The sequence below is a fragment of the Astatotilapia calliptera genome, chromosome 5 (genome assembly GCF_900246225.1).
Source record: "Astatotilapia calliptera chromosome 5, fAstCal1.2, whole genome shotgun sequence".
In the NCBI taxonomy this organism is placed as follows: domain Eukaryota; kingdom Metazoa; phylum Chordata; class Actinopteri; order Cichliformes; family Cichlidae; genus Astatotilapia; species Astatotilapia calliptera.
The window spans coordinates 28,490,049-28,517,604 of NC_039306.1; the positions used below are offsets into that span (position 1 = coordinate 28,490,049).

Genomic DNA, 27,556 nt, shown 5'->3' on the forward strand with positions numbered 1-27,556 from the left:
CGAATGGTGTGAAATTAAATTTCCTTGCGTTTTACCTCACATTGCATTTAGAGATTTCAAAGTCACCAGATTTATTTTTCCTAAAAAAAAAAACAACAACAACAAAACAAACCGTTTTGGCGTTTAAGCTAACATGAAATGCTAAAGGTCGCAGAAATGACCTTCTGTGTTGTGGAAAAAGTAAGAGTATATGCTTGAAGGCCTCCTGGCATGTCATGTAAAGAGAGAGACCAGGGTTATAGGATATCGTTTGGAATTATTCCACCCCCCCCCCCCACCCCAATAACAGGGGAGAAAAACATTATGGAAATGTCTGTTCATAACTTGAGGAATATTTCTTACTACTTGATCGATATTTCTGCATTAATCCTGCTGAAATGCACTGTTTTTTCTGGTGTGGGCACGCCTGGAAAAGTGGCCATGGTAAGATGAGCGGGCTGCAATTGATTTGTCTGAGTTCGGCGTGAGAAATGTTTGTCTTTTGAGATATATTAGACTATGCTAATGATCGTGCTGCAAATTACAGCAAGAAATGGCTTTATGAAAGAATGAAGGACTGACGGCTCAGACGTGATCCAATCGCTTTGTTTGGAATTCCATCCAGTAATTAAACCTCAGTCTTTATTTGAAATCGCTCTCATCATCTTGACGCTATTATTAATCCTCACCGAAGAAAAAAAAATCCACATTTTCATGACGGGGAATAGCCGTAATGTGCATCCTTAGAAGTCTGAACTGAGGCCTAAGGTAGAAAGGCAAGACCTGACAGGCAAGAGAAGGAACCCTGAACAAAAGCTGTCGTGTGCGCACACATAGGGAAAGTTTTACGTACTTGTAACTTTCTGCAGTTTATCTCATGCTGGAAATTATTTGGGTGACCGAGTGCGCCTTCTCTTCCAGGCAGACGATCCATTTTGAATGCGCTTTGGTCAGTTTTGCGCTAAAAACCATGACTTACTCATCGATTCGCAGCGGTCATGAAGGTTAATGAAAACAGACATCCTGGTTCCTCTGCTTTTGATCCCCCTCTGCATCAAGATTCTTCATTTCTTTACGAGGTCACTGGCAGTAACCCGAGCAGGGCCATAAATAGTGTCCATCCCAGACAGGCCCGGTGTCTGTCAATACTCTGAAAGTTCAGACACAACATCCGAAAAGAACACGCAGGAGAACGACTGCTGACAGCAAACTTGGGATATTGAAGCAAACGCTTTTGAACAAATATTGTCTTTGTGACCCACTGGGTACGTTTGTGAATAAATTATTCTCGGTGTCTACACCGTTGAACCAAGTCTGTCAGGAACGATCACACAGCGCAGGCTGGTGATTTGGCCTCATGTGTGGTGTTGTACTGCCCCCATGTGGCCACGATCCGTCACGCGGGTACTTCGGGTAGTTTTTGAGGTCATCCAGATTTATTACGGTGACAGTAAAAACTGAACAAGTGCCCTTTTGCGAGGAGCCCTTTCCCTCCTTAGACCTGAACTCAGTAAAATAATGAAACCCACAGCAAAGAGCTGTCTGGCATCAGCAAGAACTGGCAAGGCAGAGGCTTCAGTTTTTCCCTCCAAGGTCAGACTTCAAAAGATGATTGATTAAATTAAGATGAATTAAATCTCTGATGCCTAATATGGCCTACATAGACACAAAGATATGCTTCAGCATGTTTTTTTAAAATTATTTATTTTAAAATTTAACACAGCTCCTGAATATGAAATTGCCCGCAAGTCTAGGAAAGCCCCAACCAAGTGTCTGACTCAGTCCAACACAGTCTCATGGATAAATAAAACATCAGGCTCAGAGGCCAAGAAATATGAACATTTTCTTGTGATCGCTCAAAATACTCCTGTGGATAGCACCAGACTGCATGCAAAGTGTCATTCCAATTCAGACAAATTTATCGTAAAATACAAAACTAACAGCATTCAGAAGTCTCTGGAAAAGGTAACAGATAATAGCAGCACTCTCATTATTTGACCATAACGACACTTTCCTTTGGTAAAATGCAAAGGAATTTATAATGAAAAAGGCATTGGCATCAAAAGGTATTCAATCAAACCAGCACAACATATTTTTAAATAATAAATGTGACAAATATTAAAGAAAACCAGGTCAAATTTAAATAAAGATCCAGCAGCAAAGAGTAGAGCTGCAAAGCCAGTTAAATATTTTTGCTTTTCATCCTAAAACAGTCTTTATCAGTATGTTTGGAGTGTTAAGGTTTACATACACATACATCCTAACATACAACATACACATACGTGTATGCACCGTTACTGTTCTAAATACTATTCCTGCATTTAAACACACAAACATTAATACTGATACAACAGAAAATACATCATGGCAGTAGGGAACACACATGCTGTATCTTACCATTTAGACTTCTATGTGTTTGGGATGAGATTGTAACTTAAAATCACGATTTCAAAATGTCAGACTACAACTGGATGTGTCAAATTGGATGTGAGAATCCAGCATGTGAATACTGTTCACCGTATTAGACTGGTTTATGCAGGATGTGCGCAGAAATTCTAGCGTGACTGTCAACAACTCTAGAGGCTCCCGTCAACGTGACACTGATCAAATGGGACAAGATGTCGCATGTGAAGGAATGTCGTAACAGCTGCTCATTTGCTAACTCTGGCGACGTGGAATGAAGCAGACGCAGGGAGGTAATGAAGAAGCATAGGACACATCTTATTGCTTTCCAGATGGTTCCACTACACACGCCTAGTCCTTTAACTGATTTGACACTAATAGAGCTAGTGAAAGCCATTCAAACTCGAGCTGTCCGCCATACTGTTTTCATTCATCCAGACCTGTCAATGCAGCAGATAGTAGGTGACAAAAAACCCGCTGCACCACTGTGATTCACTGGTAAATGTGGCAACCTTTCAAGATACCTTAACGATTACTCTGCCAATGTGAAGTTTTTTTTCCCATCACAGAAAAAAGCAGGTTAAAGTTTAGAGTTCTTCAGCAGCCAGATGTCTGCGCCCCCTCGGTCCACTCACAGACGCTCTAGAGTTCATCACGAAGGGCACGGCGCTGCCATTTAGGATGGTGCGTGACATAATCGGCTGCCTCCAGCACAAGGCGCATGAACTCCTCCACATCAAAGGAGTAGTTGGTAAACTTCGGATGGTCCCCAAGGGTGGGATGGTGACCCTGAGAGAAGCATTAGAGAGGATGTGTGAAACACAGAAGCACAGGAGAAAGACAACATAAGAGCATAGGCGTGTGTGTTTACACGCTAACCTCACTGTTACACGAAGAGGACAAAGATGTTATATAAGTACGAAATGAAGTCTTTACATTTGTTCTGTTGCACCAATAACTGCACATAATTCAGTGTGCACATGTGAGGTTAAGTGTGTGTACACTTATGTTACACAGGTGAGATGAATTACCAAAGCTGCTGCTGGGGTACTGGGAAGCTAATGGCGTATACAGGAGTTTCCCCTACCTTGTCCTGTGGGAGCACTTTGTCCATTTTCTGCCAAGTCACGTATCGAATGCCCCGCAGCCGAGCCAAATCTCGATAGCAGCTCTCATCCTGACAGTTATATCTAGGAGGGACGGATGCAGACACTTTATCTCTTGCTCGCCTCGATCTGCCTCTCTTTCCCTCGTTCTAGCTCAATTTCTCTCTCTCTGTCTCTCTTTCTCTATGCACACAGTGCTTCTTCCTTTGTGTCACCCTCCAAAATCTACACCCAACTCTCTCTATGCTTCTACACACACACACACACACACACACACACACACACACACACACACACACACACACACACACACACACACACACACACACACACACACATTTCAAGTAGCTCCTTTGCTGAGGATTGCCAGGTGTGATGACGAGCTGCTTAATTAGACAGTATTTCACAGTCATATACCAAGTGGCTGAGGGGTACTTTGGACAGAGCAGGCTGCAAAACAAACTGCTCTCCCCGTGCCTGTGCTCCACCTGGCTTTTACTCACACATACACACAACTATACACACATGCATGTGTACAGCTGACACACAGATGGACAATGTCACTCACAGCTCAAAGATGACAGACCAGTCAGGGAGGAAGAGGAGGTGGGTGAGACCAGCCCCGTGCATCCCTATAAAGATGTCAGAGTTGTGGGTGATCCTCAGCTGCTCCAGGAAGGGAACATCCCTGAAAGACAGACAATGAGTTACACATCAGTCATTGTGACTGATTCCTTTATTCTTACACACAGCTGTATAACAATGTGTGGTGACCAATGCTGAGCAGCACTGAAAGCTTCCTAGACTCGTGTAGCCAGCGCTCTATAACTCACTTGTATTTGTAGTCTACCACATTGACCTCCAGTGAAGGCACAGTCTTGAGGGCATTTACCAGCTGTAACAACAACAAAAGAACAGGTTCTGTGATCAATGAGACAGCAAACAAATACAGACAGTGACAATATAAATCACAAGCCTTGTTTTTTACTCATACTTTTTATAACAAATAAGATTTTAAATAGGCACTTAACAGAGGTGGGCAGTAAATCGATAGCTGAAGGAGGAGGTGTGAGGGAGTTGTATAAAGTAAAGACAGAAATGTAAAAGAGACAGAAGACAAAGAGAAAGAAAAAGGAGGACAAGCGGTATGAAAACAGGAGAGTTCTGTGCCGCCTGTCCTGCAGAGTGAAGAACAGGTACAAGGAAGAAAGAGACAAAGAGAAGGGCCAGTGGTGCTGGACTCACCTCCATTTGGTTTAGTATCCTTCTGTATTCTGTGCTGCGTGCAAGCAGGGTGACACGAACACGCCCCTCCTGGAAACAGCAACGCACCCAATAAACAATCAGCCAAGGACAAACAAGAGATAGACAGCTGGGAAAACATGGTGCTCATACAAATTAACGCACTTACAGCGCAGTGGATAATCTCAATAGCCTAAAATCACGTTTAGAGTCCAATTTTTAATGTGACAATGAGATTTTTTTTCCTGAAATAATCTTATTAGTCCAGACAGCCAGCTTAGGGATATTTCTTTTCACGGTCTACTACTGCCATCTTGTGATCAGAAAGAGTATTTAGACTTTTGGAGGGGTCACAATCTGTAACATACTGTTAAACAGTAAGGGCCCTTCATTAGCTTATCATCAAAATAAATGCAGGAAGTTCAAACCAGTGAAATAATCTAAATACAAAAAAACCAAACTATTATACCTCAGTGGTAATTATATATGCAATCAGTACAGACACAATTTCTCTTTTTCGAATTCAAATATATTTCAAAGAGTATTGGGGAAAAGCCAATTGAGCGAAACAAAAAGACAGCAAATTAAGATGAGGTGAGATAGAAGGAGTGGGATGGCAGTAGCAAATGGATAGGACACAATAAAGGAGAGCAGCGTGAGTTTCTGCCTGATGTCATTAATCTAAGGATGAAAGAAAGAGCTGGGAAGAGGGTCAGGGCTGGGAAGACCTCTCATTCAGTTGCCAGCCTGCTATCGCCCGTAGCCCCGTGTCTCACTGAAAAGCCTCTTAGCATATTTCCAGTGAAGAATATGAATACCCAATGAGCTGCTTCACAGGAAGGAAGAAGTTATCGGGCCTCGCTGGTCATAAAGATACAGTCAATCATTACAAGCATGGCACCATAAAGCACTTATGAGGAGGTCTGGAGAGTTATAGATGAAGAATATGAATAAGGAAGTGAGTGCATGGCACTGTCAGTATACAGTTATGCGTGTACTCTTTCAGAAAGTACTATATCAGGTTGGGGTGAGGTGGGTGTTGGGGTAGGTGTAGTGTCATTGATGCACTTAGTATCCAATAACCAATCAACTATTGTAGAAGTCAACATCGTGGTTATGTTACACTTACTGCTGATGGCAAATGATGGCAGACTCAGTGCAAAAGAGGAGGTGCCATCAAGGCAAACATTTTTAAAGGCATCGATCGTGGACTTTTGCAGAGTCTGGGCCAGATGTTTCTGAATGTTACTTACAGAATATGGAAGAGGAAATTATGTTTCTTTTCCTTATTCCTAAAGACTTCCTATTGAAGTTTATAGTGCACATCCATAATGTCGGTGTAATACTCAACTGCCAAGCATTAGAGCGTCCACGTGTGTAATTTGCTTCTACAAATTATGGGTGCAGCCGAATAGTCAGTTTTGCTTAGGAAGGTTCCCTGGAAGTATTTGTGTCCAGATACAAAGAAAATTTAGTTACCTTGTTTCTTAATTACCTCATTTAGCATAAGCTACAGTGGACTATCCTTAATGAAAGGAGAGACGATAATACCGTCCTACTACTTAGAGCAGTGATCAACAAAACACAAGAGATAGAACAGACCATGTAAATGTTAATTAAAACTGTTTTCCACCTCATGCATTAACTTGATAAATTGTTTTCAATGCTGCAGCGAAATCTTCTTCCTGTTCAGGTGTTGCCTTGAGTGAAGATTATAGGTTGTATTACACTGTATTAAAATAAACCACCTTTACGATTTGCCATAGTTCCGTTTCCATTATTGCAAGCATTTTGAATTATCAGTAAATTAATTTTTACTTCAGGTCAGCTGGGATAGGACCCAGATGCTTACCCACCCACCCTGAGTTGGATAATTGATTAATGGAGGGAATTGCATTTCAGTCATCGAAAGCCTTTACAGAAAGGAGGAACTGAATCACTAGGAAAGGAAAGAAAGAATAATGTATTTTCTTTTATAGGCTATATGTTCATTTTCTATAATATAATGTCATATTTTAAGAATATGACATTATATTATGTACTATATGACCCGCATGAAAAAAACATGGTGAGAACACGTTGAGATAAAGTAAAACATGCACTTTGTAGTCCATCTTTTTGAAACTCTAGTTTCAAAATGGCACAGATCTCCCATCACGCTCTTAGGGAGTTGGTAAGTGCAGTTGGGATTCTTTAAGCAACATGCTTCTATTTTCCTAAGACCTTGTAAAATCTTCTTCAAACCTTTCCTTGATTTCATTACATTTTCCACCAAAGTGAGGAAAAAGCAGTTAGAAAAAGAGAGCGATATGAGAGAGACCCTCTTGTCTTACAGGGCTATAATCATACAATATGAAAAGCCTTGAGCTAACCGCTGTAGAAAAGAAGCGGAATTAGGAAAAGGAAATTTTTTAGGGTATTCAACTGCGACCTGGGAAAAAACTTGACATTCCCAATCAGAAATTGAATCCAGACTATGGCAGCAAGAGCACCAAATCTTAACCACTAGACCATTAACGAGACTCTGGCTGCAGAAGATTCAAGACACTTCTACCGGTGGGCTATTTGCTTCCACATATTCATGTTAACTGTAAAAAAAAAAACAAGAAAAAAAATAAAATCTACAGGTTCTTAAAGTGCATTGGCCATTTGTAGGCTCTATGACGAACTTTCCAGACCCTTGTCCACAGGTTGTAGCTGTAAGCAAGTAAGTAAATAAAATAAGTAAAGTTTATTTATTAAGTGCTTTTCACAAACAAACAGTCACAAAATACTGTACACAAAAAGAGTAAAAGAAATAAGAACATTAAGTGCCATGAAAGCTAAGACAAAGTAAGACACAATAAAATAAGCAATGTCACTGGGGGAAAATGTTAAAATGTATGTGCAAAATGTTTTGTTCCTATTTGTGCTTTTGTTAGTCTTTAAGCTTAGCAATTCTAACAGAAGACAAAAGTCCCATCCACCTCTCTAGAGAAGTCAAAGACAAAGACTAAATAAACAGACACCAGCCTGAACCTGTGGCAATAAATCCCTCAAAAGGAGACCATCCTTCACTCATAATGTTTTACCTGCTCTTACTGTTAAACTCGTAGCCTGAAGAGGCATTACCCATTGCATCAGACCTGCTGTTTCTGAAAATGGCTTTACAGAAAAATAAACATTTTAATATAGACATTATAAGATGAGATAAACGTGCATTAGCAAAGAAAAAAATTTAAAATACATCCAACTTATGCTTAGTCTTTATTTACTGAATGTATTAGTCAATGTCCCACTGATTACAGTTTAGCCTTTTCCATGAATCAAACCCATGATATCAATGAGCAAATCAAATTTTACCTGAGACCACCAAAGCAGCTCAGTAAGTACTTTTATCTTACATAGTCCCACAATTTTATTGTGAATACATAGGGTAAGAGGCACTACTGCTCTCCCTAAAGTCTGCTCAAGAAACAATATCTTAATTGTTACGCAAACAGTGAGTCCACAGAAGTGGTCGCAAACGAGCTTTTAACTGAAAACTTTTTAACCAAAATAATTGTTCAAAGGCTTGATTCAGTAGCAGTATGATCTATGCACAAGAAAGAAACTTCTGAATGCTTTCACAGGTTCTCTATAGTGGTGAAGTGCAGCCATAATGTTATTTATGAGAAATTATTTGGTGTTATGTATATTATATGGTATAACTCGGACACAGGAAAAGTAATTGCTGTGTTTCCCTAGAGATTTTGTTCCTACCTTTGGCTTGTCTTGTGTGATGTTGAGTCGATGCAGGATGTGCTGGGAAAATGCCCGAAACATCCCTTCACTGTAGCAGTCTGAGATCTGTCATTAACACAGTACATAAAGAGTCAATTTCAATAACATTTATAATTTATATATTACATACATTTATATAACTATTTTTTAACTGTTTAATATCAAATATTGTACTAGAATATGTATGCAGTCATACATAAATACTACTCTGAAATTTGAAATGAAGTAAAAACTAATTGAATCTAGCAATACCATCACATTACTGCACTGGACGGTGATAAAAAGAAATAATAAAAGAAATATATACTGTATATTACACACATAGGGAAACTGACAGCTGTATAGATATTTGCTTATCTCCCTGGAGTGAGTATCATATGAGATGAGGCATTTCTCAGGTTTTAGAATATCACATACACACCGTTGTACTGCAGCTGTAAATGTGAGCACATGAATATAAACATGATGTGCAGCAGGGGCAATCAAAAGCAGCTTGAGGCTGACCTATCAATATTTCACACCTCAAGGCTGGAACCACAGGACGACACATATTTACGTGGGATCCTCTTTGTAGTAATCTCCTTGGAATTATCATTTAAATAACATAAGCACTTGCTGAGCCTTTGAATATATTACAAAAATATTTGACCTAAACTGCATGTTTACGACTACACCAGATATCTTGAATTTAGGAAATACCTTTAAATATATGCAATGTGAGATAAAAATAGATAGAGACGCAAACAAAGCAGGTTTGAAGATGTAAGACACTGCAGTTTTCATATAGCAAATACATATATGAATCTCAGTAGTTACACTAATTTTCACACATACACACACACACATGCGGGGGGTAACTTACAAGAGGAGTGTTGTAAAAAAGACCATATCTCATTCTTGGGAGAAGGGAGAAGAAGGCATCTTTGAAGCAAACCTATACACAAATGGGAAGAGATCAAACTTTAACTATCTGATATGACGCAGAAATTATTGTCAAGTTGTAATAATGACATCTACATGCATGCATGTATTGGGAGTCTATAACAACACTTGTACTACCATATCAGAAAAGCCAAACAATCCCCTGATGGTTTCAACTCTTTCAAAAACCGCACATTGTTTGTGACACTGGAATGATATTAGATCCTGACCAGTAAAGGATTTTTAGGATTCAGAATCAGAATCAGAAAGGGTTTTATTGCCAAATGTTGAGCAGGTTTACAACATTAGGAAATTGCTGCGGTGCTTCAGTGCAAACATACTGTCATAAATTGCGCTTAAATAGACATGAAAAAATAAAAGTAAGAATAAGAAGGATTGATAAGGATTGATACCCTTACCAATATTTGGGGATTTAAAAATAAGATATTACAATATCGAGGATGTTTTCTTTACCTTTCACACATGTTAAACATAAACAGGTTTTCCTAACATGTGTTATTCCTAGTTTTTTATTTACCTTACCCCTCATCAAACCACTGGCATTTCAAATATGTGTGTTGCCAACAAAGATCTTACAGAGTGCCCTCTTGTGGAAAACTATGCCATATAAACACTCAGAACATAGTTGAAGAGTATTTCCGCCATTTCTTCTTTACTTTTCACATTTTTCATTTTCAGCCATTATAAATGCAAATAGTAGTATCGTCCTAAACATGTGGAAGCTGACTTTAAAACAATGATCAACTCTAATTTTTTTCTACTCTCTAGGAAGCACTTTCTTGTGCCATTCTTAAGCAACTTGGCTTGATTTCATTAGTTTAATAAATTAATTCTTTATGAGAATTGTGAGATCAGACTTTGATCTCTGACTAATCGTTCAAAACATTCATGAGAGCATCCTTCACACTACCAAAAGAAAAAAAGAAGAAAAAAAACACCAAACAAAAAGAGCACACACATTCAGAGCAAGTCAGGAGTCAAACCCAAGAACATCTGAGCTCATTGTGCCACTGACCCCCTCTGAAACTGAGCAAATGTAAGGTGAGGTGACAATTTGTTATTTGAACAAATTTCAGGGCTGAATTTGTTCATAATTTTCTGATTCTGGTCTCTGCCCAGTCAATTAGTGTATCTCCATGTTAAGCAATTAGTAAGACTATGTAAATATAGTGCAGTTCAAACACCAAAGAAAAGGTAGAACATCTATATTTTGGCCTCAGCAACAGAGAATAATGTCAAAATTATTTTCCAGGACAGCTGTGTAGGTACAGGGCATCTTCTCCTGAACCTCTAAAAATACCTGGTTTGCCAGAGTTGTGATTATACCTACTCTTTTTGAGTCAAAAGTCTTCAGATGGATGATGTCATACTCTGAGAAGGCCCTCCACGTTTCACTGAACAGATCTCCATAACCATAAAAACTCTGGGAGAAACATATAAAATGGGCAACAAATGTTGATTCAATCTCTGTCACAGCAGAAATAAAAAAAACAAAGCAATAAAATCCAAATTAACTACATTATGCCTCAAGCACCACCAGAGGCAGTTCTTCTGAAGTTTTGCTTTTGTACAAAAAATCTATTACCACACTATTATGCGGCAGCTTGCAGCACTGTGCAATTTGTGATGAAAGGTCACTGCTTTCCCTCTTCCTGCCAGTTTTCTCTAACTCTGAAAGAGGCGTTTATAAATTCATGGGGAAATAGACAACGGGAAACTCCAGCCCTGTGTCTTCTTCTGACAGACAAGTGTGGCATAAACATTTTAGGCATTAAGTGCAGCAAAACAAAGATTTGGAAGGTTATTAATTTATTTATTAGTTATTGTATTTACTTCATTATCCATTATTATTTCTCTTAAATGGAAATAATTAATTAACAAACCCATTGTAGATTAAAACCACCACTGAAACAGCAGTGGCAAGCATCAGGTACCCACCGTGTCCCACATGACAATATTGATATCTGAGCTGAAGGAGTTATTGATGTGCTGGGAGATGTATAGGTTGATGAAGTCACAGAAATGGTGGTACATGTTCACCCCTGTTACACAAACAAATAAAATACATATATATATAAATAATAATTATTATTATATTATACTGTTACACTTTCAGACAGTTTTTTAATTCTCAGATCTCTATAATGTCATAGAAATGGGATATCACTAATATTGTCATCTCAGCTGTGGCCCTGTACAACACCAAAGCTTGTGTTTCGAAGGCACACTCAGAGAGTTGGCCTAAAGAGAGCAAAAATCATGATCAAAGTAAATAACCGGTCGGTTAGTATAAGACAAATAAAGATTATTCTGAGTTGTGACTCATGCAAAGCTGCTCTAGTAGAATTAAAGAATCAAATATGGATATGAGAATAGCTCACAGAGCTTTTACATTTTCACCTTCCTTTTAATCTTTTCATCTTGGCGATGGCCTATACCTGTTGCTTCTCTACGATGTCTTTGCTATGTAACAACTCCTATTCCATGTTTTCACTACCCTGAACCCCTCATACAATAGTGTTATTGTTGGTAAAGTTCCATCTCACCTTGACTTGGTTTCCTATTCAAGCTGGTAGACACAAACACAGTGTGCTTGACTGCTCAATGCAAAGTCACATTTAAGGCAGACTGCGAACTATCTATTTTGATTTCTTTAATTTTAATTTTAATTTTTCTCTGATTTTAGACAAAAAATATCACTAGTATTCATTTGTGTGGATAAAAGCAGAAAAAATGCTGTCAATACATTGCTGCAACATTTAAATGAGGTTTTAAATGCGTCAGTTTCAAGTATAGTAAGAGTAAAAGATTCAAGCTTTCTGTTAAGGTTTCAGGGCTTTAATTTGAGTCCAGTAAATCTTTATTACTCACCAGCATCGAGTTTCATGAAAACTGTAGGTTTTTCAACTATTAGGTCACAGTAACCATCCTCTATGGGATGAAAATCCAGATTTGTGTATGTCTGCAGCTCAGCATACCTACAAAAACACCAAACAACTATTGTAAATAAAACAGAAAAATTATAAAATTATAAAAATTATATATGTAACTGGAAAGGCAGGACATGATGAAAAAAACATATGAACACACCAATAAAAACAAACACACAAATTAAGACATCAAAACAAATTATTCTTTTAGAAGATTTAGTGATGCAGAATAATCTATATCAGAAAACAAAAACATAATTTTCTGAGCTGTTGTCACAAGTGTTTACTGTTAACTGCAACGACAAAATCATGTTATGCAATAAGCTTAGCTCACTTGAAGAAGCTTCACATAACACTTCATGGGCATTTATGAAGATTAATAATCAAGTGAAATGAAAAATTCATTGAGAATTATAACTATAAAACTGTAAATTTTTGCTAGGTGGAAACATACATTAACTATCTATTTCTTTCAAGGATTATGTAACTGTAAATATGTAATAGCAGTTGACACATGTAGTTAGGACTTTTACAGACCTGGAACAATATTTGGTTATTATTTATATAATTATCCTACCATTGGCGCGATGAGTAAACAAACTAATCTTAAAGGGCAAGAAAACCAAAAGGTCAGGTGAGGTCAAAGTTTGTTCTCTGACCAAATTTGTACAATATTTAAGAGAGTATCCATTCCAACACGAAAAACAGCACGAGGTGCGAGCCAGCCAGGAGTCGAACCTAGAATCTTCTGATCCGTAGGAAAATGCATTATCCATTGCGTCACTGCTGCTGGTTAAACATCCATCCAGACATGTTGCCTCCCTTTGGCAAGGACTGCCTGCTGCTATGTGAGTATAAGCAGGTGGCATGTAAGATGGCAGACTACAGGAACCGCTTGAGATTTAGCCTCAGACCTAAACAGGCTGGGATTACTCCTAAAAGTCTGCAAATGACATCATCTGTTTAAGGCCTCCAAGCTACTAAAATCTTCCCAAAGCCACAGAATCAGATGCTAAACGAACTGGTGAGAAACATTGATTTACCTACCATGTTTTAAAACCAAAAGAGGAGCTGGGCCCAAAAAGACTTGCAACTCTTCTAGATGACAAAAAGCTTCAAAGGTGATTGAATTCACTGAGAAGTGAATTCAGTCATACTTTTCATGCTGTCTAACACTGCATAAATAGCCTAAGACCAGGGAGTAGAGGCAGGCTCATCTACTTACTGTGCACAAGACACATTGGCATGCGACAGAGCGGGTCCTCCAAGGCCAGTTAAAGAGACAAACACCAAGGATGTGGACAAGTGAGCAAAGATTTTGTCTGGAAGCTACAGCAAGTCTCTATTGTTTGCCTAAGTTGTATAAACAGGAGGTAATTTAAAGACCCATTGTCTGCACGATCAACTGTGCTACATACAATATCGAAAGGCTTTTGGCTTCGGTCCTCAAGCCGTCGGTAGGCAGCTGGAAACGCCATCCTCAGAACGCTATGGATTTCATGAAGAAGGTCAGCCGTATCGTTATGTAGGCAGAGGACACTACGGTCACTTACAATGGTAGAACTCTCTTCCGTTGTCTTACAGCTACCGAAGAAGTGGTGCTAGTTCACAAGAGCTTACAGGATGACCCCACCCTCACCAACAGGACCACCCTCAACACCAACAAAGTGTGAGTGTGTGGGTGCACCATGAATTCCCCAGTTTAACCCATTGTGGCTAACTCTTATAAGCAGGAAGTGGGAAACAAAGACTGCTAAGTCATCCTGTCCTCGAACACCACTGGTTCAAATATGTGGATGACGCCTGGGTGAAAGTCAAATTTCGGGATGTAAAACCAATCACAGATGACATTAAGGTGGTGCAAAAACACATCAGGTTCACCAGGAAGGATATGAAAAATGACACGCTAGCTTTCTTAGACTGGGAAATTGCCATCAGTAATAGGGGACATTTGAAAGTCATTGCGTAGTGTAAGCCAACGCATACAGTACTTACAGTACTTAAGGTTTGACTCTCATCATCCACAACCTAGCACGACCTAGATGTCATCAGGACGCTATAAGACAGAGGGAACACCATGAGATTGGCTGCTGTGAGTAAATGTGATCATTCTAGCTGGATATTTGTTAAACCTTGGAAGGTACCCAAAGAACGCTACGGGGGAACTGAGCGAGACGAAGGACAAGCTCTGGCTGAAGGAAAACCTTTGGTGATCCCTTATGGTTTTAGGAGTATCAGAGGAGCTCAGATGCACTGTCTGAAAACGCTGTGCCTCGGTGGTTTTCACCCTCCGAAACTGACAGCATTGTTCCCAATATGCACAAAAGCAAGCAGACACTTCGAGCCAGCCAGGAGTCGAACCTAGAATCTTCCGATCCGTAGTCAGATGCTTTATTCATTGCGCCACTGGCCCCCCGCCAAGAAAATCAAAAGGTCAGGTGAGGTCAAAGTTTGTTCTCTGACCAAATTTTTACAATATTTAAGAGCGTATCCATTCCAACACGAAAAAAAAGCACGGACTGCGAACCAGCCAGGAGTCGAACCTAGAATCTTCTGATCCGTAGTCAGACGCGTTATCCATTGCGCCACTGGCCCATCTACAACGATCCCTGAAAGGGCAGGTGAGGTCAGGTCACACTTCGATCGCCTGCAGAATTCAAAGATAATCCTTCAAAATATTCCAGAAAGCAAAATCTCTTGATGCAGGCTCAAAACATCCAGGTAAGAAAAATCCCACAATGTTGATTCTGTTTATACTGTTTCTAGTTTCCAGGTGAGCACAATCAACTTTGTCGGATTTCCTTACGCGGTTGGTTGAACATCCATCCAGACATTTTGCCTCCCTTTGGCAAGGACTGCCTGAAGCTGCTACGTGAGTATAAGCAGGTGGCATGTAAGATGGCAGACTACAGGAACCGCTTGAGATTTAGCCTCAGACCTAAACAGGCTGGGATTACTCCTAAAAGTCTGCAAATGACATCATCTGTTTAAGGCCTCCAAGCTACTAAAATCTTCCCAAAGCCACAGAATCAGATGCTAAACGAACTGGTGAGAAACATTGATTTACCTACCATGTTTTAAAACCAAAAGAGGAGCTGGGCCCAAAAAGACTTGCAACTCTTCTAGATGACAAAAAGCTTCAAAGGTGATTGAATTCACTGAGAAGTGAATTCAGTCATACTTTTCATGCTGTCTAACACTGCATAAATAGCCTAAGACCAGGGAGTAGAGGCAGGCTCATCTACTTACTGTGCACAAGACACATTGGCATGCGACAGAGCGGGTCCTCCAAGGCCAGTTAAAGAGACAAACACCAAGGATGTGGACAAGTGAGCAAAGATTTTGTCTGGAAGCTACAGCAAGTCTCTGTTGTTTGCCTAAGTTGTATAAACAGGAGGTAATTTAAAGACCCATTGTCTGCACGATCAACTGTGCTACATACAATATCGAAAGGCTTTTGGCTTCGGTCCTCAAGCCGTCGGTAGGCAGCTGGAAACGCCATCCTCAGAACGCTATGGATTTCATGAAGAAGGTCAGCCATATCGTTATGTAGGCAGAGGACACTACGGTCACTTACAATGGTAGAACTCTCTTCCGTTGTCTTACAGCTACCGAAGAAGTGGTGCTAGTTCACAAGAGCTTACAGGATGACCCCACCCTCACCAACAGGACCACCCTCAACACCAACAAAGTGTGAGTGTGTGGGTGCACCATGAATTCCCCAGTTTAACCCATTGTGGCTAACTCTTATAAGCAGGAAGTGGGAAACAAAGACTGCTAAGTCATCCTGTCCTCGAACACCACTGGTTCAGATATGTGGATGACGCCTGGGTGAAAGTCAAATTTCGGGATGTAAAACCAATCACAGATGACATTAAGGTGGTGCAAAAACACATCAGGTTCACCAGGAAGGATATGAAAAATGACACGCTAGCTTTCTTAGACTGGGAAATTGCCATCAGTAATAGGGGACATTTGAAAGTCATTGCATAGTGTAAGCCAACGCATACAGTACTTAAGGTTTGACTCTCATCATCCACAACCTAGCACGACCTAGATGTCATCAGGACGCTATAATACAGAGGGAACACCATGAGATTGGCTGCTGTGAGTAAATGTGATCATTCTAGCTGGATATTTGTTAAACCTTGGAAGGTACCCAAAGAACGCTACGGGGGAACTGAGCGAGACGAAGGACAAGCTCTGGCTGAAGGAAAACCTTTGGTGATCCCTTATGGTTTTAGGAATATCAGAGGAGCTCAGATGCACTGTCTGAAAACGCTGTGCCTCGGTGGTTTTCACCCTCCGAAACTGACAGCATTGCTCCCAATATGCACAAAAGCAAGCAGACACTTCGAGCCAGCCAGGAGTCGAACATAGAATCTTCTGATCCGTAGTCAGATGCGTTATCCACTGCGCCACTGGCCCCCCGCCAAGAAAATCAAGAGGTCAGGTGAGGTCAAAGTTTGTTCTCTGACCAAATTTGTACAATATTTAAGAGCGTATCCATTCCAACACGAAAAAAAAGCACGCGTTGCGAGCCAGCCAGGAGTCGAACCTAGAATCTTCTGATCCGTAGTCAGATGCGTTATCCATTGCGCCACTGGCCCACCTACAATGATCCCTGAAAGGGCAGGTGAGGTCAGGTCACACTTCGATCGCCTGCAGAATTCAAAGATAATCCTTCAAAATATTCCAGAAAGCAAAATCTCTTGATGCAGGCTCAAAACATCCAGGTAAGAAAAATCCCACAATGTTGATTCTGTTTATACTGTTTCTAGTTTCCAGGTGAGCACAATCAACTTTGTCGGATTTCCTTACGCAGTTGGTTGAACATCCATCCAGACATTTTGCCTCCCTTTGGCAAGGACTGCCTGAAGCTGCTACGTGAGTATAAGCAGGTGGCATGTAAGATGGCAGACTACAGGAACCGCTTGAGATTTAGCCTCAGACCTAAACAGGCTGGGATTACTCCTAAAAGTCTGCAAATGACATCATCTGTTTAAGGCCTCCAAGCTACTAAAATCTTCCCAAAGCCACAGAATCAGATGCTAAACGAACTGGTGAGAAACATTGATTTACCTACCATGTTTTAAAACCAAAAGAGGAGCTGGGCCCAAAAAGACTTGCAACTCTTCTAGATGACAAAAAGCTTCAAAGGTGATTGAATTCACTGAGAAGTGAATTCAGTCATACTTTTCATGCTGTCTAACACTGCATAAATAGCCTAAGACCAGGGAGTAGAGGCGGGCTCATCTACTTACTGTGCACAAGACACATTGGCATGCGACAGAGCGGGTCCTCCAAGGCCAGTTAAAGAGACAAACACCAAGGATGTGGACAAGTGAGCAAAGATTTTGTCTGGAAGCTACAGCAAGTCTCTGTTGTTTGCCTAAGTTGTATAAACAGGAGGTAATTTAAAGACCCATTGTCTGCACGATCAACTGTGCTACATACAATATCAAAAGGCTTTTGGCTTCGGTCCTCAAGCCGTCGGTAGGCAGCTGGAAACGCCATCCTCAGAACGCTATGGATTTCATGAAGAAGGTCAGCCATATCGTTATGTAGGCAGAGGACACTACGGTCACTTACAATGGTAGAACTCTCTTCCGTTGTCTTACAGCTACCGGAGAAGTGGTGCTAGTTCACAAGAGCTTACAGGATGACCCCACCCTCACCAACAGGACCACCCTCAACACCAACAAAGTGTGAGTGTGTGGGTGCACCATGAATTCCCCAGTTTAACCCATTGTGGCTAACTCTTATAAGCAGGAAGTGGGAAACAAAGACTGCTAAGTCATCCTGTCCTCGAACACCACTGGTTCAAATATGTGGATGACGCCTGGGTGAAAGTCAAATTTCGGGATGTAAAACCAATCACAGATGACATTAAGGTGGTGCAAAAACACATCAGGTTCACCAGGAAGGATATGAAAAATGACACGCTAGCTTTCTTAGACTGGGAAATTGCCATCAGTAATAGGGGACATTTGAAAGTCATTGCGTAGTGTAAGCCAACGCATACAGTACTTACAGTACTTAAGGTTTGACTCTCATCATCCACAACCTAGCACGACCTAGATGTCATCAGGACGCTATAAGACAGAGGGAACACCATGAGATTGGCTGCTGTGAGTAAATGTGATCATTCTAGCTGGATATTTGTTAAACCTAGGAAGGTACCCAAAGAACGCTACGGGGGAACTGAGCGAGACGAAGGACAAGCTCTGGCTGAAGGAAAACCTTTGGTGATCCCTTATGGTTTTAGGAATATCAGAGGAGCTCAGATGAACTGTCTGAAAACGCTGTGCCTCGGTGGTTTTCACCCTCCGAAACTGACAGCATTGCTCCCAATATGCCCAAAAGCAAGCAGACACTTCGAGCCAGCCAGGAGTCGAACCTAGAATCTTCTGATCCGTAGTCAGATGCGTTATCCATTGCGCCACTGGCCCCCCGCCAAGAAAATCAAGAGGTCAGGTGAGGTCAAAGTTTGTTCTCTGACCAAATTTGTACAATATTTAAGAGCGTATCCATTCCAACACGAAAAAAAAGCACGCACTGCGAACCAGCCAGGAGTCGAACCTAGAATCTTCTGATCCGTAGTCAGACGCGTTATCCATTGCGCCACTGGCCCACCTACAACGATCCCTGAAAGGGCAGGTGAGGTCAGGTCACACTTCGATCGCCTGCAGAATTCAAAGATAATCCTTCAAAATATTCCAGAAAGCAAAATCTCTTGATGCAGGCTCAAAACATCCAGGTAAGAAAAATCCCACAATGTTGATTCTGTTTATACTGTTTCTAGTTTCCAGGTGAGCACAATCAACTTTGTCGGATTTCCTTACGCGGTTGGTTGAACATCCATCCAGACATTTTGCCTCCCTTTGGCAAGGACTGCCTGAAGCTGCTACGTGAGTATAAGCAGGTGGCATGTAAGATGGCAGACTACAGGAACCGCTTGAGATTTAGCCTCAGACCTAAACAGGCTGGGATTACTCCTAAAAGTCTGCAAATGACATCATCTGTTTAAGGCCTCCAAGCTACTAAAATCTTCCCAAAGCCACAGAATCAGATGCTAAACGAACTGGTGAGAAACATTGATTTACCTACCATGTTTTAAAACCAAAAGAGGAGCTGGGCCCAAAAAGACTTGCAACTCTTCTAGATGACAAAAAGCTTCAAAGGTGATTGAATTCACTGAGAAGTGAATTCAGTCATACTTTTCATGCTGTCTAACACTGCATAAATAGCCTAAGACCAGGGAGTAGAGGCAGGCTCATCTACTTACTGTGCACAAGACACATTGGCATGCGACAGAGCGGGTCCTCCAAGGCCAGTTAAAGAGACAAACACCAAGGATGTGGACAAGTGAGCAAAGATTTTGTCTGGAAGCTACAGCAAGTCTCTGTTGTTTGCCTAAGTTGTATAAACAGGAGGTAATTTAAAGACCCATTGTCTGCACGATCAACTGTGCTACATACAATATCGAAAGGCTTTTGGCTTCGGTCCTCAAGCCGTCGGTAGGCAGCTGGAAACGCCATCCTCAGAACGCTATGGATTTCATGAAGAAGGTCAGCCATATCGTTATGTAGGCAGAGGACACTACGGTCACTTACAATGGTAGAACTCTCTTCCGTTGTCTTACAGCTACCGAAGAAGTGGTGCTAGTTCACAAGAGCTTACAGGATGACCCCACCCTCACCAACAGGACCACCCTCAACACCAACAAAGTGTGAGTGTGTGGGTGCACCATGAATTCCCCAGTTTAACCCATTGTGGCTAACTCTTATAAGCAGGAAGTGGGAAACAAAGACTGCTAAGTCATCCTGTCCTCGAACACCACTGGTTCAAATATGTGGATGACGCCTGGGTGAAAGTCAAATTTCGGGATGTAAAACCAATCACAGATGACATTAAGGTGGTGCAAAAACACATCAGGTTCACCAGGAAGGATATGAAAAATGACACGCTAGCTTTCTTAGACTGGGAAATTGCCATCAGTAATAGGGGACATTTGAAAGTCATTGCGTAGTGTAAGCCAACGCATACAGTACTACAGTACTTAAGGTTTGACTCTCATCATCCACAACCTAGCACGACCTAGATGTCATCAGGACGCTATAAGACAGAGGGAACACCATGAGATTGGCTGCTGTGAGTAAATGTGATCATTCTAGCTGGATATTTGTTAAACCTAGGAAGGTACCCAAAGAACGCTACGGGGGAACTGAGCGAGACGAAGGACAAGCTCTGGCTGAAGGAAAACCTTTGGTGATCCCTTATGGTTTTAGGAGTATCAGAGGAGCTCAGATGCACTGTCTGAAAACGCTGTGCCTCGGTGGTTTTCACCCTCCGAAACTGACAGCATTGCTCCCAATATGCACAAAAGCAAGCAGACACTTCGAGCCAGCCAGGAGTCGAACCTAGAATCTTCTGATCCGTAGTCAGATGCGTTATCCATTGCGCCACTGGCCCCCCGCCAAGAAAATCAAGAGGTCAGGTGAGGTCAAAGTTTGTTCTCTGACCAAATTTTTACAATATTTAAGAGCGTATCCATTCCAACACGAAAAAAAAGCACGCACTGCGAACCAGCCAGGAGTCGAACCTAGAATCTTCTGATCCGTAGTCAGACGCGTTATCCATTGCGCCACTGGCCCACCTACAACGATCCCTGAAAGGGCAGGTGAGGTCAGGTCACACTTCGATCGCCTGCAGAATTCAAAGATAATCCTTCAAAATATTCCAGAAAGCAAAATCTCTTGATGCAGGCTCAAAACATCCAGGTAAGAAAAATCCCACAATGTTGATTCTGTTTATACTGTTTCCAGTTTCCAGGTGAGCACAATCAACCTTGTCAGATTTCCTTACGCGGTTGGTTGAACATCCATCCAGACATTTTGCCTCCCTTTGGCAAGGACTGCCTGAAGCTGCTACGTGAGTATAAGCAGGTGGCATGTAAGATGGCAGACTACAGGAACTGCTTGAGATTTAGCCTCAGACCTAAACAGGCTGGGATTACTCCTAAAAGTCTGCAAATGACATCATCTGTTTAAGGCCTCCAAGCTACTAAAATCTTCCCAAAGCCACAGAATCAGATGCTAAACGAACTGGTGAGAAACATTGATTTACCTACCATGTTTTAAAACCAAAAGAGGAGCTGGGCCCAAAAAGACTTGCAACTCTTCTAGATGACAAAAAGCTTCAAAGGTGATTGAATTCACTGAGAAGTGAATTCAGTCATACTTTTCATGCTGTCTAACACTGCATAAATAGCCTAAGACCAGGGAGTAGAGGCAGGCTCAACTACTTACTGTGCACAAGACACATTGGCATGCGACAGAGCGGGTCCTCCAAGGCCAGTTAAAGAGACAAACACCAAGGATGTGGACAAGTAAGCAAAGATTTTGTCTGGAAGCTACAGCAAGTCTCTGTTGTTTGCCTAAGTTGTATAAACAGGAGGTAATTTAAAGACCCATTGTCTGCACGATCAACTGTGCTACATACAATATCGAAAGGCTTTTGGCTTCGGTCCTCAAGCCGTCGGTAGGCAGCTGGAAACGCCATCCTCAGAACGCTATGGATTTCATGAAGAAGGTCAGCCATATCGTTATGTAGGCAGAGGACACTACGGTCACTTACAATGGTAGAACTCTCTTCCGTTGTCTTACAGCTACCGAAGAAGTGGTGCTAGTTCACAAGAGCTTACAGGATGACCCCACCCTCACCAACAGGACCACCCTCAACACCAACAAAGTGTGAGTGTGTGGGTGCACCATGAATTCCCCAGTTTAACCCATTGTGGCTAACTCTTATAAGCAGGAAGTGGGAAACAAAGACTGCTAAGTCATCCTGTCCTCGAACACCACTGGTTCAAATATGTGGATGACGCCTGGGTGAAAGTCAAATTTCGGGATGTAAAACCAATCACAGATGACATTAAGGTGGTGCAAAAACACATCAAGTTCACCAGGAAGGATATGAAAAATGACACGCTAGCTTTCTTAGACTGGGAAATTGCCATCAGTAATAGGGGACATTTGAAAGTCATTGCGTAGTGTAAGCCAACGCATACAGTACTTAAGGTTTGACTCTCATCATCCACAACCTAGCACGACCTAGATGTCATCAGGACGCTATAAGACAGAGGGAACACCATGAGATTGGCTGCTGTGAGTAAATGTGATCATTCTAGCTGGATATTTGTTAAACCTAGGAAGGTACCCAAAGAACGCTACGGGGGAACTGAGCGAGACGAAGGACAAGCTCTGGCTGAAGGAAAACCTTTGGTGATCCCTTATGGTTTTAGGAGTATCAGAGGAGCTCAGATGCACTGTCTGAAAATGCTGTGCCTCGGTGGTTTTCACCCTCCGAAACTGACAACATTGCTCCCAACATGGGCAAAAGCAAGCAGACACTTCGAGCTAGCCAGGAGTCGAACCTAGAATTTTCTGATCCATAGTCAGACGCGTTATCCATTGCGCCACTGGCCCCCCGCCAAGAAAATCAAAAGGTCAGGTGAGGTCAAAGTTTGTTCTCTGACCAAATTTGTACAATGTTTAAGAGCGTATACATTCCACACCGGTTCTGACTTAAACGGTAGTAACCAGACCGAAAAGCAGCGCACATTTCGGTGCTTTATTTCGGTGCTTTTTTTCCCTGAGCTGTGATACACTTCTAGCCAATCATTTTACGTTTCCGAGGATAGTAGGCGGGTCCAGGTACGTACGTTCTTTTAGAGCAGAGCTACAGATTAAAAATGCCCAAGGTGAAGCGGTCAAAAGTCTGGCTGTACTTCACAGCAAAAGATGCAAACTCAGCAGCCTGCAACAAGTGCTTTAAGCTGATACTGTGATACTGTCAAAGGAGGTAACACCTCAAATCCGGTGAAACACCTGGCGACGCATAGCGGGCTTTTTTTTAAAAGCCAAGAAATGCGCCGTATTTGATAGCTTGCTGCGAGACCTCACACCGAGCGCATCTACTGCGGGTGGGTTGCCTGTTATCGGACCCGGAGTTAGCAACATCCCCAAAAACCCGAAGAATAGAGTCCTGGCCCCTAGCCCTGCCAGTGTAGCAGAAATGATGACGGATGATGATGGCAGCAGCAGCCGTTCTTCTCTGCGTGAGTAGCTTAATGTTGTTCGTGTGTAATTTACGTTGAGTAGGCTAACCACGTTATTACATTAATGCACGTAAGGTGAACTAGCAAACATCATCATAGCTACATGTGGCTGTCTTCTTGTTTGATGGCAGATACTCCCTTCACCCTGGCCAAAAAGGCTAAAATGACCAAAGAAAAAGAGGGAAACGGTTAAACATGAGAGGTTTTTGGATAAAGTTTGTGTTTTTTCCATTGTTTAAGCACTGCTTCCAGCCAAGAGTGATACCATATATGCCCCATAGCTGCAGAAAAGGCTAACATTGTTATCTTTTTACAAAAAACCAGCTGAACATGAGAGGTTTTTGGACCAATTTTGTGTTCTCCATTCTTTAAGCACCGGTTTGAGCACCGTTTGAGCACCGGCACCGTTTCAAAAGTACCGATTTGGCACCGGTATCGGATAAAACCTAAACGATACCCATCCCTATTTGTGGATGTGTTTCAGTATTTGACATTGTCTTTTATATTTGTAAATCAAGGAAATCAGTGGGACAAACATCCAGCTTTCTTTTGTTAACAGTGGCTCCGGAAGATTATTAACACAAGCTCAAGATTTCAACAGAAGCCATTCATTGTAGTTTGATTGCTAAGTGTAGGATTCATGTGAATGTATCTGTCCTGCCTCACCAAGACTGCAAGGGGCTTTTGTGGTCGCCCTCTCCAACAAGTGCTTCCTTGATGAGTTTGCAGTGTCCACCAATCTCTCCTGTCTGAATGAAGTCCTCTTTGTACCTGCAGCATAAACACAGTTGACTTTCAAAGCATACTCATTGATGTTTAAAAAAATAAAAATAAAAACTGTATTTTCAAATTGCACTGACCTCTCATGACTTCTGCGTGGCTTTCGTAAGTCCAGGTAAAGATTTGTAGCCTTGCAGAATCTAATGTGACTACAACACTTTAATGAGGAGTCCCCCTTGAAATGCAAATTCATAAATATTTAGTATTCAGGTGACCAGCAAAATGTGGACCTTAAAGGCCATGAGAGTGGCCTCTTTACTAGGTTCTCTCTATACCACTGCTTTTGAACTTGAAATTATTTTAGGCTCATTGTCTGTGGACTCCTGTTGAATACTGCGTCTATTTCTACCTGTTGTTTCTTCCTGTTGACTCAAAGGCGTGTGGGAACTAAGGAAATGAGCAGACTTACTGGCCGGGTAGCCTTGCAGAGTGTTTTGAGCTCAGAGAGGCGCTCTTTGACGTAGCCGAAATCAGCCTGCTTCCAGAAAAGTTCCTGGGCGGCATCCAGTGAACGGGCCCTGACAGATTCAGACAAATCACCAAAAGCACAACCATTACACCATCGATGACGCACACTTTGCATGAAACCACTTATACTGTGGAAAATTACATACACTGCAACTCAGTAAATCCAAAATTTCTTAATTTAAAAATCACAACAATAATTTTGGTAATTTCACTGAATATGATGTGAGGGACAGTACCATCCAGAGTCAGCTTTGGTGCACATAGGATAGCTGAAGCGTTTCTCTGGATCACAGTTCTTCTCATAACCCCAACAAAAAGACAGATCCTGGAGTGCATCCTGTTGTCAAAATACAAATTAATATAAGCAGTGTTGTGTGTGTATGTAGGAGAGAGAGGGTGTGAGAGAGAAAGAAATAAAGAAAAGTTACATTAAATCTTATCTTTCTTTTAGAAAATCCATTAGAAACAGAATGTAATATGCAATGTGAAAGACACAGCAGTGGTGATGGATTATCTGCTAATCCATTTACCTAACTAACCTAACTAAGCTGATGCAAAGTCTGTCTAGAAGCAATGGCCCCAGGCACTTAGTTGTGTAGTTATTTTGAATTAACAGAATTAACTTTATTCACTTAAGTCTTACAAAAACCACGTGGAAAGTTTGCAGTTTCACCAAAATACGATTTTAACAAGCTTTTAATTCAGCTGCTTCTATTTAGAGGAGTCTCTCTCTTGTAAAGAAGCACAGACAAAGCAAAATAAACTGTTAAGTTTCTTCTTTCTGAGTTCAGGAAAACAATATCCATTAAACCAATGCACAGAAATCCTGTATTTCAAAATTACTACTGTGTGGATCACAAGGAAATAGCTCGCATGATGCCTATACTCACAGGCAAAATAATTAATTAACCATTTTCATGTGAGTCATAAGTTAACAAGGTTACCTGTTATATTTTTTACCGTATTCTGAAAGTAAAGTAAAGAACAAACATTAACTCCAACCAAGTTCATATCTTACTTTAAAAGGGCAGAGCGGGTCCAGGCGGCATCGCTTGGCGACCCTCTTGTTGTTGTTCAGGAAATAGGGTACGTGCTCTGGTGGCAGGGAGATCGTGCTGTAGTTGAGAGTTGGTGTTGGTGGTTTGTGGTGTGGGTTTTCAGGCGTCTCAGTGATTACCACAAAGGGTGAAAAAACTATGCTCAGTGCTACCAGGAGCAGCATAGTCAGAATTACACAGACATGCGAAATAGATGCTTCCCTTCACCGCACACTGTGAAAAGGCAAGAGGCAGAGAAACAGACTCAGACTTGCAATGGGTAAAACTTAACACTGGAGTATACAAGCATGTGGGTACAAGCAAGTGCATGGGAGTGTAGCTCTGGGCAGATCTAAGCTTCACAAAAGGAAACGTTTTTTGTTTTTTTGTTTTTGTTAGTGTTAGTGACCTTTCTCCGTTAGTAAGCACAACTGAGGCTGCAGGGCCAAATGAGAAATATTCACTGGTAATAATGTGACCTAATATGCAGGTAGCCAGTGCAGTACCTGGTATTTACACAACAGCCAAATTTGCATGATCAATGCTATTTTGTCAAAAGTATGCATGTTCTTGCACAGCCTGGAGCCTTCGTCCCAATACCATTGACTGATGATTGAATAGTACAGTGTGACCTTTCTTAAAGCAGATACCACATTGTGCTGTATAACAAATGGCTCCCACACAGTTTCACATTCAAATGAAGGGAAGGAAACGAGGAAACTGCCTTATGCTGCACATTTGGTAACAATAGGTGGTGAAGGTTAACGTTATCGGTCATTAATTGCATATTCTCCTGGTGGTAACGTTGACACAGTTAGGTAAAGCTTAAATGTGTGTGACGTTAAGGCGGTGGTACTGATGTAACTGGAGACATGAAATTAAGAGCGCTACATCAAAGCACCGGCTAAGCATATATTGATCAAACTCAGTAATACCTGTGGAACACAAGTAAGCCTAAAACACGTCACCGACGAATTGTATCTATTTTTTACGATTATGGTTAGGTATATTTTAAATCTTTAAAAGGAGTAGTTTTAAAAAAGCCCTTGAGAAATCTGGCTTCATTTCCTCGAGTTTCTGACGTGCAGGAGCTCTCCGAGCGCATGAAAACTTCGTTTTTAGAGCGTTTAATTAATTCTTAAGTTTTAGCTAGCTTCCGGTCAATTAGCAAGTTAACTAAACTTTACCTCTACGTCGCGACCGTCAATAGTGACCTAACAGGCACGTGAGATGAGATTGAGGAGTTGTTGTGATTATAACGCATTACTTAAACGTTTCTTCGTCTGTGGATAAAAAAAAAAAGGAAAATACGAACTGAGGCTGACCGGTAACTGAAGTATACTATGCAGAGGCTAACATCTAGCCTTTAAGTTCTTGACAAAGACAAGGAGCCCCCTTAACGTTAATTTTAAGATAGACTAAAGAGGCAGTACAAGAAAAGGAGCAAGAAAAATGTTTTTACATTTCCGAGAAACAAAACCTTTAAAAGAAACGAGACCCTTATCAGTGGTTGCCTATAAAAGATTGCTATAAGTTTATATGAGAGACAGTTTACCTGAATGCAGTCTGCTTTCCCCAGATTGAAGCGATGCAGTGACCGGCGGTCGCCATAACACCGGAAACCTTACACCGGCATGTAATACGAACATTCGGCCATAGGGTGGCGCTGTCCACCGCAGTTTTCTGATAGTAAACGGCACTATAACGCTCTCCACACTCCACGTTATTACAAAATACATCATTCAGTTTAATAATAAAACACAAATATTCAGTGCAAACTTGTTA

The 27,556-nt window shown here is 41.3% G+C and overlaps 1 protein-coding gene and 8 non-coding genes across 9 annotated transcripts; all 9 read right to left on the reverse strand.

Annotated features, from left to right (window-relative positions):
* Nucleotides 1–1,672: 1,672 nt before the first annotated feature.
* eogt (EGF domain-specific O-linked N-acetylglucosamine (GlcNAc) transferase) lies at nt 1,673–27,394 on the reverse strand. The gene is made up of 16 exons (XM_026168681.1): nt 27,327–27,394; nt 25,753–26,005; nt 24,971–25,071; nt 24,676–24,784; nt 24,347–24,441; nt 24,153–24,257; nt 12,306–12,412; nt 11,373–11,476; nt 10,765–10,857; nt 9,355–9,426; nt 8,472–8,558; nt 4,734–4,802; nt 4,322–4,383; nt 4,057–4,176; nt 3,470–3,572; nt 1,673–3,171 (listed from the first exon to the last, which is right to left on the reverse strand). The coding sequence occupies exons 2-16, from the start codon at nt 25,954–25,956 to the stop codon at nt 3,025–3,027; spliced, it is 1,578 nt and encodes a 525-aa protein (XP_026024466.1). The 5' UTR covers nt 25,957–26,005; nt 27,327–27,394; the 3' UTR covers nt 1,673–3,024.
* trnar-acg (transfer RNA arginine (anticodon ACG)) lies at nt 14,887–14,959 on the reverse strand. The gene has a single exon. It is a non-coding gene; the product is annotated as a tRNA-Arg (tRNA).
* Nucleotides 16,720–16,792, reverse strand: trnar-acg (transfer RNA arginine (anticodon ACG)). Its single transcript has one exon. It is a non-coding gene; the product is annotated as a tRNA-Arg (tRNA).
* Nucleotides 16,902–16,974, reverse strand: trnar-acg (transfer RNA arginine (anticodon ACG)). Its single transcript has one exon. It is a non-coding gene; the product is annotated as a tRNA-Arg (tRNA).
* Nucleotides 18,744–18,816, reverse strand: trnar-acg (transfer RNA arginine (anticodon ACG)). Its single transcript has one exon. It is a non-coding gene; the product is annotated as a tRNA-Arg (tRNA).
* Nucleotides 18,926–18,998, reverse strand: trnar-acg (transfer RNA arginine (anticodon ACG)). The gene has a single exon. It is a non-coding gene; the product is annotated as a tRNA-Arg (tRNA).
* Nucleotides 20,767–20,839, reverse strand: trnar-acg (transfer RNA arginine (anticodon ACG)). Its single transcript has one exon. It is a non-coding gene; the product is annotated as a tRNA-Arg (tRNA).
* trnar-acg (transfer RNA arginine (anticodon ACG)) lies at nt 20,949–21,021 on the reverse strand. The gene has a single exon. It is a non-coding gene; the product is annotated as a tRNA-Arg (tRNA).
* On the reverse strand, nt 22,782–22,854 carry trnah-aug (transfer RNA histidin (anticodon AUG)). The gene has a single exon. It is a non-coding gene; the product is annotated as a tRNA-His (tRNA).
* Nucleotides 27,395–27,556: the final 162 nt, after the last annotated feature.